Consider the following 15,839-nt stretch of genomic DNA (forward strand, 5'->3'; position numbering starts at 1 on the left):
TGGGTTGGACGGTATGACTAAGCTGTTATAGAAAACTGATAGAGCACACCTTAATGGAGAGTGTTCCGGCATACCTATATATAAGTTTATAGATATACGTACTTGACAACGTTTAAGTATGTATATGCACACATTTGCCGTTGTAACGGAAATTGAATATTTCTTTGAAAATTTGTATAACATTTCAACAAAAATTAAATTTCAACGGATTTCCTCTGAGCTGCAATTACAAACCATTGTAAATTAATAACTGAAATATATTTATTAAACAAACTTACCGGAACTAGTTTGCTTGCCTTCAAACGGTATTTAGAGATTAATTTTGCAAATGTTGCAATGAATAATCGTTTAGCAGCTAATTTTTGAAACGCTGCTCCTAAAATGATTTGAGTTCAAATAGATGGCATGAACTGTTGATACTTCCACTAAGTACACCCTATTTCCTCTTTAACTTGATCTGTAATATGGTTGGAAAAACTGCACGACTAAAGGTCGTATATACCCCACTGATACTTCGGTGTAGTATGCTTTTCGAAATAACAGCAAATTAATAGCTTGAAATCAATACGACACTTTTAAAAAATATTTAGGTACATACATAATTTATTGATTTCAATAAACTCTTTCATACAATGACATTTTTCCCTACAAAAACGGTAAAAAATTTCATCCGAAATACAAAAACAAAATCGTGGGTATATATATTTTTTTCAATTAAAATAAGTATTTCTAATTGTAAGAGTATTTTTAAGTATAAAACAAAAAGGAAAAACATTTGATATTCTTGCTAAAGCTCTTTTGGAGTCGAAAGCAAAAATAACGTTCTCATATTGTATTGACTAGATGAATCTAGCCCTAGTTTGCTTGTTGGTACCACATCGCTAGATTGTCAGCTTTCGGCGTTAATGAGCTTCACCACTTTTTAAATAACTTTTAAAACTCGCAGGCTATCTTTCTTAACATAAAATTGAGTAAATCAACTGTTACAGTTGACACCTAAAACTCGAAAGGAATGCTTGGCACGGGGTATTTGTAGCCGTCATCCTTGGGTGTTGGCTGAGGCTTGGGGGGTGGCGGACGTGTCACAGGTGGGGGTGGTGGACGTGTAGTCTTCGGTGCTGGTGGACGAGTCACTGGTGGTGGTGGACGAGTTGTAGGCTTTGGTGCTGGTGGTTGTGGTTTGTTGGTGGGTGGCAGGTAAGTTGGTGGCGGTCTCGTCACTGGAGGTGGAGGACGGGTTGTTTTCGGTGCTGGTGGACGAGTCACTGGTGGTGGTGGACGAGTTGTAGGCTTTGGTGCTGGTGGTTGTGGTTTGTTGGTGGGTGGCAGGTAAGTTGGTGGCGGTCTCGTCACCGGAGGTGGAGGACGGGTTGTCTTCGGTGCTGGTGGACGAGTCACTGGTGGTGGTGGACGAGTTGTAGGCTTTGGTGCTGGTGGTTGTGGTTTGTTGGTGGGTGGCAGGTAAGTTGGTGGCGGTCTCGTCACTGGAGGTGGAGGACGGGTTGTCTTCGGTGCCGGTGGACGAGTCACTGGTGGTGGTGGACGAGTTGTAGGCTTTGGTGCTGGTGGTTGTGGTTTGTTGGTGGGTGGTAAGTAAGTTGGTGGCGGTCTCGTCACCGGAGGTGGAGGACGAGTTGTCTTCGGTGCTGGTGGACGAGTCACTGGTGGTGGTGGTGGACGAGTAGTTGGTTTAGGTGCTGGTGGTTGTGGTTTGTTGGTGGGAGGCAAGTATGTTGGTCCTGGTGTAGTTCTTGGTGGTGGGGGACGAGTGACTGGTGGTGGTGGACGAGTTGTCGGCTTAGGTGCTGGTGGTTGTGGTTTGTTGGTGGGTGGCAAGTAAGTTGGTGGAGGCTTCGTCACTGGAGGTGGAGGACGAGTTGTCTTCGGTGCTGGTGGACGAGTCACTGGTGGTGGTGGACGAGTTGTTGGCTTTGGTGCTGGTGGTTGTGGTTTGTTCGTGGGTGGCAGGTAAGTTGGTGGCGGTCTCGTCACTGGAGGTGGAGGACGGGTTGTCTTCGGTGCTGGTGGACGAGTCACTGGTGGTGGTGGACGAGTTGTAGGCTTTGGTGCTGGTGGTTGTGGTTTGTTGGTGGGTGGCAGGTATGTTGGTGGCGGTCTCGTCACTGGAGGTGGAGGACGAGTTGTCTTCGGTGCTGGTGGACGAGTCACAGGTGGTGGTGGTGGACGAGTAGTTGGCTTAGGTGCCGGGGGTTGTGGTTTGTTGGTGGGTGGCAAGTATGTTGGTCCTGGTGTAGTTCTTGGCGGTGGCGGACGAGTAACCGGAGGTGGTGGACGAGTAGTTAGTTTAGGTGCTGGTGGTTGTGGTTTGTTGGTGGGTGGCAAGTAAGTTGGTGGAGGCTTCGTAACTGGAGGTGGAGGACGAGTTGTCTTCGGTGCTGGTGGACGAGTCACTGGTGGTGGTGGACGAGTTGTTGGCTTTGGTGCTGGCGGTTGTGGTTTGTTGGTAGGTGGCAGGTAAGTTGGTGGCGGTCTCGTCACTGGGGGTGGAGGACGAGTTGTCTTCGGTGCTGGTGGACGAGTCACTGGTGGTGGTGGTGGACGAGTTGTTGGCTTAGGTGCCGGAGGCTGTGGTTTGTTTGTGGGTGGCAAGTAAGTTGGTGGTGGGCGTGTCACCGGTGGGGGTGATGGACGAGTTGTTTTCGGTGCTGGTGGACGAGTCACTGGTGGTGGTGGACGAGTAGTTGGCTTAGGTGCCGGGGGTTGTGGTTTGTTGGTGGGTGGCAAGTATGTTGGTCCTGGTGTAGTTCTTGGCGGTGGGGGACGAGTAACCGGAGGTGGGGGACGAGTAGTTGGTTTAGGTGCTGGTGGTTGTGGTTTGTTTGTGGGTGGCAAGTAAGTTGGTGGCGGTCTCGTCACTGGAGGTGGGGGACGAGTTGTCTTCGGTGCTGGTGGACGAGTCACTGGTGGTGGTGGACGAGTTGTTGGCTTTGGTGCTGGCGGTTGTGGTTTGTTGGTAGGTGGCAGGTAAGTTGGTGGCGGTCTCGTCACTGGAGGTGGGGGACGAGTTGTCTTCGGTGCTGGTGGACGAGTCACTGGTGGTGGTGGTGGACGAGTGGTTGGTTTTGGTGCTGGCGGTTGTGGTTTATTAGTTGGTGGAGGATAGGTCAATGGATTTGCTGGTACACTGTAAACGTATGTGGTACGCTCTACTGGTGGTGGACGCGTCACCGGTGGTGGTGGTGGACGAGTTGTTGGCTTAGGTGCCGGAGGCTGTGGTTTGTTTGTGGGTGGCAAGTAAGTTGGTGGTGGGCGTGTCACCGGTGGGGGTGGTGGACGAGTAGTCTTCGGTGCTGGTGGACGCGTCACCGGTGGTGGTGGTGGACGAGTTGTTGGCTTAGGTGCCGGAGGCTGTGGTTTGTTTGTGGGTGGCAAGTAAGTTGGAGGTGGGCGTGTCACCGGTGGGGGTGGTGGACGAGTTGTCTTCGGTGCTGGTGGACGAGTCACTGGTGGTGGTGGTGGACGAGTTGTTGGCTTAGGTGCCGGAGGCTGTGGTTTGTTTGTGGGTGGCAAGTAAGTTGGAGGTGGGCGTGTCACCGGTGGGGGTGGTGGACGAGTAGTCTTCGGTGCTGGTGGACGCGTCACCGGTGGTGGTGGCCTCGTTGGCTCGGGGAATGGAATAGAGGGTGGTGGATAATCATAGCCCTGAGCTGCACGTGCCTCTCTCTGAAAAACGTAATATTTTCATTTTATTTGAAATATTTTCATTTCATTTGTGGTGACAAAGTAAGTAAGGTGTAAAAGTTAGGAATACGTACCAAAAGTGTATCCGTGCTTGCATCAGCACAAATTCCAGCGACGCAAAGCGTCAAAATAATAAAAGTGCCCCTCTGTAAATAAAGTTGTTAAAGTTTAAAATTAGGGTTAAAATAATTGATTTTTAATTTGCCATAATTTTCGTTATCAATTAAAATTTTTGATTTTATTTCATTTTACTTTATTTATTTTATTTTTATTTATTTTATTTAACTTGTTTTCATTTTATGTTATTTTTTTTATTTTATCTGATTTCATTTCCATCCATTTAATTATTTGCATTATTAATAAGATTACTTCAGCAGAGCTGCCGCCTGCACCTGCTTCCTCTATCTATATGGCCTTGCCGGAGTGTGAATAGTTTTCCGCTCACCTTAAAATCGGTTCGGTTCGTTAATCTATGAGCTAGAATGAAGTTTTTGAAACGGTATTGGTTTGTATCGTCCAATTTTACTTGGTAATTAAAAATGTACTTGAAATCGTTTATTTTTCTAACCTTCAATGTGACAAACACAACAAATACCGCAATCTACCAGCATGCCAGCAAATTTAGAACAAGCAGCGTAATTAATCAAAACTAATGAAAAGAATACGAAGACTAATTTTATGGGAAATTCAGCTCAGATCAAGAGATACTCAAGTCTTTCGAGGTAGGGCTTTGGATGAAGATGATGCGGTTAGTCATCAGTCATCGGCGGTGGCAGCGCTTAGAGGCCTACATTATGTGCACTGACATGATCTGCAAATCTTTAAATATTCAAGAAAGCTAGAGTTTTATTTTTCTTTCATTAATTTATACACGAATCCGGATCTCGATTAGCATTCAAATCTGAGACAGCCATATTTTAGCATAAAATGTTTGCAGAGCAGAAATCTACAACAAAAACTTCACCATCAAGTATCGAGCAGAAAGCGAAAGAACCAGTCTTTCGGCTGCTTACGGCTGAGAAGATGCGCCAAAATTTATCTCAAACGAGGGACATATATTTTTTATTATTTCTTTCTAGTTTTTTCTTTTCCTATTTGCATATTTTTACCGAAATGGCTTCAGTCAAACATGTCCGACTGCTTTGTATTGAAATTTTAAATATTTTAGAACATTAAATTATAGAGACGAGTTTGAATTTTTTTATTTTGGGACTAAAACGCACTCGGCCGTGGCTATTTATGTGTGAGGATGAATTTAATTTATGTTAATTGATTGTTCTTTGTGTTAGCACAGCCAGAGTTTCAATAGATCATTGGCGACCTTGCCAGTCTTACTGACTTTTTATTACAAGAAAATTAGTTTTGTACAACAATAACAAATCTAAATATAAGTAAGTCTTATGATGAGCTCTGGCATATCTGCATCATTAATTATTTGCCTTAACGAAAGTGAAAGGAATTAGAATATTGATTACTCGCAATTATCGCAATGATGATTAAACAAAATTAAATATTTTAAATATTTTATACGGTTAATTGAAACTGGTTGCCAGCTCTAAGCGCAGCATTTAGTCAATAAATGTCGATAATAATCGGTATAACTAACAATTAGCAGATCACTAGCTTTTATCTCTTCACTTTGTCCTCCTTATTCAGATCGACCTCTGAAGATCATATTGGGGCATTTTCTATTTCATTAAAAAAGTATCATAAAATTGTTAGTAATTATCATCATCGGATAATACTGTATAAGTAACATCCTTATTAGCTATTCATCTTCGCTTGTGGGCAAACTATTTGCTTTGATGGGCACGTGCGGCGACTTTAAGCGTATTTCGCACACGCAATTCGATTTCACTTGATGAAATAAAATAAATCATCAGTACTCATTTCATTCAAAAAATTACTTGAGTGAATACAAGGTGTCCAAAAGCAGCTTATGGATCTAATTGTTTGAACTTTCTTTCGTTAGCTTATATGCAAGTTTTCGTTTTCTTATGCCATTTCTTCGCCTATCTGCACAAATCATGCCTGAGAGCAAAAGCCATTAGGCGATTGATCTATAGGACATTTATAAAGATATATATTGGCAATAGTGTGTTAATTGCTAATGTGACTTTTTGGTGATAATTTGGATTGATGATCAACACAGTGTGTTGTTGTGAAATGGTCCATACAACATTACTCAAAAATTGGCATCGGTTTTTAAGTTATTTAGGGGCGTAACTAGTTCAAGGACATTCAAAATTGGCGGAAATATTACCATGTCCGAAAATTTTTATATTTATATTTATGCTGTCCTTAATTTTTTCAATATCATTATTTGTTTTATATTTTAATTTGTTTTACAACAACTAAAACTAATACTTGAATAACAATAAAATAAGTTTTGTACAAAAGTCCAAATTTAAAGTTTTTGTATTTATTTCAGCCTATCTCGATTTTTAATAGAGAAAATACTATATATATAAATTTCTTTTGAAACTGTTTTAATATAGACTTTAAAAAGGGTCTTGAACGAAATGATTAAGTTCATTAGACTTTTATAAATTAATATTTAACTGTTAACTTATTGTTTAGCATATATAGATATATAATATGCTCAGTTTGGCCTCCTCAAAATCTCAGCAACTGAGTAGCGGTTATACAAAAATTACATGTGAAGCTTATATATAAAATTTAAATATTTATATTCCGTAATAAAGTCAAAATATAAATTTTCTTAACCTCAATAAAAAAAAATTCAATTACGCTACTTTGCTATTTTCAAAACTCGTAACTACCAAAGGCCTCGAAAACAAACATTGAGTAAACTGGCAGTGCAAACAAAAGACTTAAGCAACGAACTCGCTTTGAACAGCGTAACGTAAATGTATACAAACGATGTAGATCGCTTTATGTGCGCACTGGCTACTGTAAAATCGAACACGAAGATAAAATACACATTAAATTACCCCCACAAATGACTGTCAATCGATGATAATCGCCACAGCAATGATTAACACGACGCTGCTGAGGATGGCGATTGACGGTTGGCGGTTAGCCGTTGCCTGCTGCCTGTGCCTGCTGCTGGTCAGTGCCAGTAGCGGTGGTGGCTTTGTTTGGCCACTTACATTGTTGTTGCCTCAGAAATGAAGGCAAACGTGACACCTCTGACATTATTGGCGATATTGCACTCATCTAATGCATACTGAGGCGTCTCTGAATGGCAACCGACTGCGCTCTTTGATTTATTTTAATATCTCGCAGCGGCAGCAGCATTAGCTTTGTGAGCAATTTGCCATTAAGTTGCACTAAAGTGCAGAAACAATGCATTTACATGCATTTGCGCATTCATGTGCGTTGAAGAATATGAATTTTACAGACACATCTGCCGCTGGCGTCTGCAACACGCTTAAGAACTTTGCGCAACAGCGAATCATTACGATTGCGCGCCGCATTGACTGTGCGAATAACATTAGCTACAGCCGTCTGCAACCGCGGCCAAAGCGTCTGTTTTGATGATCGCCAACAGCCAGCATCGATTTCATCATCACTCATGTGGACGGACGTTCGTTCGTCGCCCATGTATGTAAATATGTGCGCACATTGTGTGCGCAATTGACGCTAGTTTGTGGGCAATTTACAACATAATTCAATTTATTTTGCTTCACTCGCTCGTTCGCTTGCTCGCCTGCGTTTCAGCGCTGGGTATCTGTGTTATTTGAACAAATTTTTTCTGGTGGAATGCATTTTTCAACGAGTGTAATCGCATTTAGCAAATATTTGAATTTCGTTGAAATATTCACGGCATTAGCCGTTGTATTTGACACTATGATTGGCAATTGCCTCTTCTCGTCTTGTCCACATCAAAACATTTCTACACAAGTGTCTTTTGCAACGTTTGTTCGTCTCACATTTGCCTAAATCACTTTATTTTCGAAATATTCGCTTTGATATTCGTTTATTGGCTTTTACGGTCCCGTGAGCATCCCGTGAACGTTCACTGATTTTTTCTGATCGGATAATGTCCTTTGATCATTGACGAAAAAACTATCACTTTGCAATCCTTGGACTTTTCTTTTACTTAAATTAATTTACTTTTAATTCAATTTACCTCATTTCATTTTACTTTGTTTTAATTATTTATATTGTATTTTTAATTTAATTTTCTTAAATTAATTAATTTCATATTATTTTATTTTCATGTAACTGTGTTTTCCAACCGATGATATATTTTTTCGTAATTTATATATTTTTTACCATTTTGAGCACAGTTTAATCACAACTCCTGGTCGTGAGCGCGTAATCCTTGCTTTTATCTATGTGTCTCTGAATTAATCCTTTTGGCGGATATTGTATCCCAAATGTTCGTTGTATCGATTCAGAATTCAACTCTGCTATTGAATTCGATCGATCGATCTGACACGACCAATAAAGGCTAGATACTTATGAACGGACAACCACAATGCCGTTGAAGAAGCTACACTAAGCGATCTCTGTTGGTGGTTCACTTCTGGGTTGAGTGCGGGTTACCAACTAAACCATCAAAACCTATAGATTTTCTATATATACTCGGAGCAGATGTTTCGGCAAGCCAACGTATGGGCGATAACTGGTAGTACACTCTGACCGATTGAAGATCGGAATGCTTGAGAGCTTCATTCAGATGTTGGCTGGCTGGCTGGCTGGCTGGCTGGCTGGCTAGTTGGCTTTCAGGTTGATCGTTTGGTTGCTTTGTTGCTGAGCAAGTTATTGCTCTGTCGTCGATTAGCTTTGTTGTTTGTGTTGGTGGTAAAGAAGATGCTACAATCTGCCGAAACACACACATACACATACAAACAAGCAAAGCCTCGCTCAACAGCTTAGCCAGCGTTAAGCCAAACATTATCAAGTTGCTTCTGCGCTTGCCATTATCGCCGTCGCTGCTGCGCTGCTAAAAAATAATGAAAATCTTCAAATTATCTCTAATCAAAAAACACAAATCGCTTTATACCAATGTTTCTGATGACGTCTATTTCGGCGGCTTCTACAAATTCACATCCACTAAAGGCCACAGCCACAAACGCACACACACACGCACACGCGCATTTTATTAATGTGAATTTATAATCGCACATAATATTAATATTCAATAGCAACGCCGCTTAAGTGTCCAAAAATACGCGAACGCACCTTAACTCAAACTTAATTTCAGCGTGTAAAACTACGTTAAACTTTTTTATGATTTTGTTTTTGTTTTCGATTTTTGAGTTTCTGAGTTTTTGTCAACTTCGCACGAAACTAGATTGCAATGAAAATCTGGTATTGCCGTTCTGTACTCAAAACGTTGACGGCGGCAGCATCGCCTAACTCGGTCTGTTTTTGGGCGCTGGCTCATCTGCCAACGGCAACCGGATCGGATGCTAAGATGAGCTCTTCTGGTCCGACCGTCCGTCGTTCGCTTGGTGCTAAGTATTTGGTCATGCTCACCGAATTGCCGAAATACACCAGGCGGCTTCGCACATAATAAGTCCACGTAGGTGCGGATGCAATGGTGTTTTTGTAGTACACAATTTGTTGCATGTTGTTGTAGCACACTATTTTAAGCTGCCGGACAGCCGTAATGTTCGTTATTTGCGGCAGCAACAATGCCGTTGGACAGACGATGTCTTTACTAATTTGTAGTAAATTCGCAAAATTAGTAAGGCCAAATTAAGATGGCACCAAAGTGCATGCACCCAGCACATTAGCTGGAGCGATATTTTCATTGTTTTATCTGCTATGTCAAAAACATAAATTTATTTTTTTATATTACCGTTATTAATGACTTGCTATTAACATTCAAACATGACGGATTCGCGTGCCTAACAAAGATCTTCAGTATTAATAAATGGGTGCTGGTTAACAAATAATATGCTTTCAAAGCAAATTTAGACCTGTAGAAGGGCGTAGAGCACTTACGTTACACGGCAGGACAAAAGGCACCTAGCCAAGGCAAGGTCTAAAAGTAAAAATAGAAAGGGAAATGTTCCGGTTTGATCATAATAGACGAAACTACACTGCTATTTCAGAAACTCGGCTTTTAAAAAGTATTAAAAATAGAGCCCTTGAAGAACTCAGGACATAAAATCTTGCGCCAAACTTTCCCATCAGATTCGAACCATACATCTTCATTCTACACCTCATTTGCGAATTTTACAAAAAAAATACAAAACGTCCTGGAGTTTATACGGCAACTTTCACCTCCATAGTCCGGCCTTTACAAAACAGAGGTTGAAGCATCTTGGCAGTCTTACCTTTGTAGAAATTGACATTGGCCATCTCAACAAATTTGTGATAGGTTCAAAGCGCTTTGTCAATGTGTAATGGTCTTATGATCTATTTATAGGAGTTTTAGGTAACACAACGGACCTTCCACGACAACGCAAGGATCTTAAAAATCATGATTAAATTCAAAAGAATCACTCTGGTATCCTATAGGTTAACAACTAAAACGGCATAAGCTGGTAGTAGTCCAAAGGCAACATAAGTTTTCATGAGAGCCGCACTTTTAACAAGAACAAACCTTTAGCGAGTATAACCTCGTCAAAGACACTTAAAATATTTTAAGACCTCACATTTAGTCGAAGACCCGCTCTATTAGGATTTTGAATTTCACTATTTTCAATAATTTGGCAAGCCTTCTGTGACAATCCCGTTGACCGACTTGAAGAATAAATTAGTTGGCAGTAAATTATAATTGCAGTTGCTCCACAAATCAACGTTAATTTTAAGGAAAATAGGAAGAGATTATGTTCAAATGGAAAAGTGATGTTTTATAAAATAATTGGCCTTCAGATCAAAATAAAAAACATAATTACTGTGTAACAGGCCTTGTATTCTTCTAATTTATTTGAAATGGCTTACATCAAAGTGTTTTAGATTAATTTCAAAATAAGCAAATATTTATGGGCAATAAACATCCCTTCTAAGTTCCATTCTTAAAAGGTAAAATAATTTTTTCCGCCTAGCAGGAACTTCTAAGCTGAGCTCAATCAAATCAGTGATGACGTTGAAACATTTCCGGCACTTACTTTCAAAAGAATAGTCGAATTCATAAATTTAGTTCAATGTGAAGCTCGGGAATAAATGTTTATTAAATATGTGGTGAGAATGCCTAATTTTGGTACTTAGCGAAGCAAATCAGCTCTCGAAGCTACTCAGATCCATCGTTCTTTCTTCTTCGTTGCTTGCAATGATCGCTAACGTATCTAAAAATCCGCAATTTAATATTTTACATTAAAAGTTTAGTTAGCACAAGATCGCGGTATGCAAAGCGCTTTGAATGAAATTGATGAGCACTCGAAGGAAAAGATTTGCGTTATTTAAATGAGCTTTGTATGAAAATGCTTTATGATGAAGTAAATGACCATAAAACGCTAAATTACTTATGACGGGCAAAAAGAACAAAAGCAAACCGAAAGAAGCCAACAACAGCTAGCTTGCATTTGTACATGTGTGTATGTGTAAGCATGTAATTTTCGTGCATTTTAATGGAGCCTATCAAAGTCTCAAACATTAAACAAATAGAAATATATAATAATGTACAATCAGACACAGACATATGCAGAGCTGAGTTACGTAGGCACCTGCGCATAAAGCACATGCAACATGCAGGGAGATGAAAAAGTGACTAATGCGCCACAAACAAACTGTGAGTGGGTCGAAGTAAATCTGCTTCACACAGCGCAATTGAGTAGTGGTTTAATCCGCTGATGCGCCGGCAAGCTGACGAGACGCAAGGCTCATAATCGAAGTCGGTCAAATGCGCTGGTCGCCGTTAGCGGTTGTGAGACAGGGGCATGGTGCCGCGACAGAGTAGAATTCGCCCAAGTGCAAATATTACAGTTTCTTAATGCGTGTATGCGTGTTCGTATGCATACTATCATATATGAAGATATAAAATGCTGTATGCTAAGCTACTTGCATTTTATGCGCATGCGTGCAAACCAAGTGAATATACAATATCATATGCGCTGCGACTGCCACTAAAACGGCAATACATTGAAGGCATAGCAAAAGCTTGAGCGAGCACCTTTCCGTCATCGGTGTGTACCGGTTATATGAACACACATACATACACGCGCGCATATCTTTCGAGTTGAATGTTAAGGTGGGCACCGATGCTCAAGCCATAAAAGCCACAGCCATACGCATGAACATGCTGTTGATGACGCAAAAAGCATGAAAACAAAAACCAGCAACCAACAACAACAAAACGTGCTATAAAGCCGCATTAGCACCAAAAGTGGCTTTGTGTATGTGGACTACAGTTAAGACATTGTGCTCACAATTTAGCGAAGTTCGAGCGTCAACTCGTCCAAGTGACCTTTAAACGCAAATAGCTGTGTGACGAGTGACCGCTAGGACGCGCGACGCTGCAACATTGTGCAGTTAGCATAGTGGCAGGTAATTTGAAAACGAAGATTCACCTTTTTTGAATGCGAAGTACGTCGCGCTGGCCTGTTGACAGACTAAAAAGCAGAAAAAGAAAACGCATGCGCAAGACCAATCAGTGCGAATGGGCAGTATAGGTGTCTGCAGTCGCCTGTGGCGAAATAATTGCAGTGACATGTGAACCACAGCCAGACGGACAGGTAGGTTCTTTGCGCATTCGACTTAGTGGAACTGTCAACTCGGCTGATACTAATCGTGAGCACTGACAAATATTTTAATTACAGTGCCAACGGCTGGACACTTGAAACGGTAATTAATGCAGAGCCAGCTTGGAAGTAAAACAAGGTAAAGCATCACTTGCTGTTCTCCAGCTGTTCCGCTAACAAAACAAAAGACTTAGTAGTTTTATAACGGCAACAATAACAAATGCTATAGGCGCCTTAACGTAGTGCCTAACACAGTGACTAACCACTTGACAAGGCATAACGAACGCAGGGCACATCTACTAAGCCACTAATTGTTGTCGCTGCAATAATTGCTGTTGCGATGGCAACTATTTCTATCGCAAATTAACACCCACCAACTGCTGGCCTGCCAACCCATTAGTGGAGTAACAACCCAAACACATGCCAACAGCGCCGCCGCTGCGCAGACGCTATGCAATATGTAAATTTTGAATGTTTTCAATCATAAACAACCGTATATTATTGACTTACTGCATACGGCTAGTGGCTGGAGCCACTATGTGCGGTTGTGTGCGTCTATGATTTGCACTTTGCCAAAAAGGCGTTAATCTCTTGTATTGCTGCGGCCAGCGCGTGTGTGTGTGTGATTTTTTAATTTTAAGTTTTTGGCTTTTTATCGCTTTAACTGAATTTACTACTTACGAACTAGGCACATGTTTCTTTGTTTGTGTGTAAAATACTTGAGTTGTTGCCGATGAATTCTCTATTTTAGGACGGTGGCTTTGAACCTCCTTGGTCTGCATAGTACGCATATAAAGTGATTATTAGGTGTGTCATAAATCCGCTGGTGGACTTGGCTGCTGAGGTGAGAGACTTATTTGCGATAGGTGAAAGGTACAACAAGGCCAGACTGGTGAGCTTAAGTGGCTAAATGCACTGACAATTATTGCTATTTTCTAGATGTGTTATGTCTCTGCTAGTTAAAGATACAAATACCGTTATAATTTAGTAGACCATATTATGGTTTTTGTACACAACATTATCTGATATTATGCTACGGCACGTTTTCATATTTTTATAATATATTGTTTTATGCCATGTAGCGCTAAGGAATATTTGAATTATTATAATTTCACTTTCCTCTTTGGTTGATATTTTATATAAATATTGGATTTTAGAGGCATACACTTGATATATATGGTGATTAGATTATTGGTGGTATTTATGCTGGTTCCGATGTAGGCAAAATCCTTCACTTTTACAAATTTACAGCTGGCCACAATGACGTAGTCCCCCAAATGCGAGAAATATGTGCGTGGCCTCCAGTTACTTTGTATTGCCTCTAACTCTTTCGCTTCACTGCCGGCAAACGCCTGACTACTCTGCTTTTAAGTCCTGCGTGCCTCAGTAGCATTGTTCTTTAGGTGATAGGTGTTGATCTGAGTTGCTTAAAATATGTATATAAAATGCTTACAAGTACAGTTTAATATATTTTTTTAGCAGTTTTATTTTATTTAGTTTCAATATAAATAAATTTGTTTTACCAATTCCTCTTCTAACTTTAGTTTGTTGCGGTGATTATTTAGACTGTTAGCTTTAATACTACTGTTATTATTATTTTTTTTTTGTAATTACAACCAAGAAATGCCTAATTGCTCGGTGCAATTTTTTACGTACATATCTAGGTCAAAGGTCATTATCAACGACTATAATTAACTTCTAATGAAATTACGGAAATTTTCACAAAAATTTATTTAACAAATTTGCCAGCAACCGTTAATGCAAAGTGCAGCCATATACTTACACACATACACACATAATTTTTGTCAATCCACCGTTTAATGCATAACATCACCTTTTCTGACATCAACAACAAAAACAAAATAAGCTTGTGAGTTTTGAAAGCATTTTCCAAATCATGTAGTGGGATGCTGCAACAGCTTGCTGATCGATGTGCATCGCGGTTCGAGGTGTTAATTCGACAGTACAGCGAAGATGAGCCGAAATTTTAGCGAGTCATTTGATCATCATTGAAGCTAGTGAAGTGACGACAACGTCGCGTTCAAGACTTTAAACTCATTTGTCTATGTGTGTGTGTGTATGCGAAGGTATCAGGAAGAAAATTGCAGCAACAAAGAATAATATTTTTAATGTTTTTTTGGGTAGCAACAAAGTTGAAAAGGTCAAATTAACCTTAATTGCATGAAGCTGCAATAAATTGATTGATTGACACTAGCCTTTGAGCACAAGGAGTACAGCAATGAAAGATGCAAGAAAAACACACTTACTGTGGCTGTGGTTGTGTGTGTGTGTGCCAGTGAGCATTTCAGCTAGGCCCTTAATTGAGGCAATTAGCAACTTTCGTTTCAAGTTTTAGTGCGGACAATTTGTTGCCACTACTCTTAATTGACTAAATTAAAGAGTAATAGAAGACACCCACCTTATGAGGACTTGGTTTTGGACTTGGATCTGAGAAAAAATATGAAGAACGCATCAAACAGTTTCTGTAATACCCCCAGGATATGCTTATGCTTATGGAATACTTCAGCAAATATTTCAATTTATTAATGAACGTAAATTCTCTTGAAAGTAAAATTTTTTTTAATTTGAATCTTCTTCTTTGAAAACTAGCCAAACAAATTTAATGCCATTGTTGCTAAACAGTTATCTTGATTAATCGAATTATGTGCGTTTTCCTCAGCTTCATCGCATCACACAAACATGTGCATATATTTAAATGAGTGTTTCAATTCATACTATAAACTTTTTCAGCTTCATTTAATTCACATTTATGCATATATTTAAATGAGTGTTTCAATTCATACTATAAACTTTTTCAGCTTCATTTAATTCACATTTATGGCATAAGTAATCCAAACGCCAAAAAAGGCGGCCACGCAGCAAAAAACTGGATTTGTTTATTTAACGCACTTGACGTCCATGGCTTCTGGCAACAAAAGCCGCGACTCCGTTGCTGGTAGCAATGATAGCAGCAAATGATAATAGCAGTAAAGCATAAAAACAGCTAAAAACCATGTTAATAGCATCGCTGGTAGACAAATTTGTCGAATAAACCCTTTTGGGCAAATAAAGTAACCGATTTTTACTCCAATACGGCGGAACAGATTAGAGTAAGCCGTAAAAGATTTTCTCAACAAATCCCGATATTTTCTTCCAGAAATCCCGATATTTTCTTTTATTTCAGCATCTCCGAGATTTTTTCCAGTCATTATCCCAACAGTAAAAGTCGATCCAAAAAAACTTCGAAAGCTCCAAAACTGTATCATTCTAAAAGATTGAACACTGTCTTCTGTGTCGGGCAATGTTGTTCACCAAATTCTGCAATCTTTTTATTTCACAACAGCCTCCTTACAAAATTCTGGGTCATTCGCTGTCTTTGAAATATTTAAATGACCTCGGTTTATCTTTATTTATACAAAAAACTGAAAAACAAAAACTACATTAATATTCGGAGGCGTTAATCTTCTCTTTTATAAATCTCTAATCATCATCCTACAAATAGTAACTGTTTTGAGAACCGAGAAATTGAACTCA

General features: G+C 40.0%; 1 protein-coding gene across 1 annotated transcript; it reads right to left on the bottom strand.

Moving 5' to 3' along the window:
* Window positions 1–585: 585 nt before the first annotated feature.
* Window positions 586–8,232, bottom strand: LOC106624181 (uncharacterized). The gene is made up of 3 exons (XM_036364641.2): window positions 7,945–8,232; window positions 3,777–3,848; window positions 586–3,684 (listed from the first exon to the last, which is right to left on the bottom strand). The coding sequence occupies exons 1-3, from the start codon at window positions 7,945–7,947 to the stop codon at window positions 997–999; spliced, it is 2,763 nt and encodes a 920-aa protein (XP_036220534.2). The 5' UTR covers window positions 7,948–8,232; the 3' UTR covers window positions 586–996.
* Window positions 8,233–15,839: the final 7,607 nt, after the last annotated feature.

The sequence above is a fragment of the Bactrocera oleae genome, chromosome 6, assembly GCF_042242935.1.
Source record: "Bactrocera oleae isolate idBacOlea1 chromosome 6, idBacOlea1, whole genome shotgun sequence".
In the NCBI taxonomy this organism is placed as follows: Eukaryota; Metazoa; Arthropoda; class Insecta; order Diptera; family Tephritidae; genus Bactrocera; species Bactrocera oleae.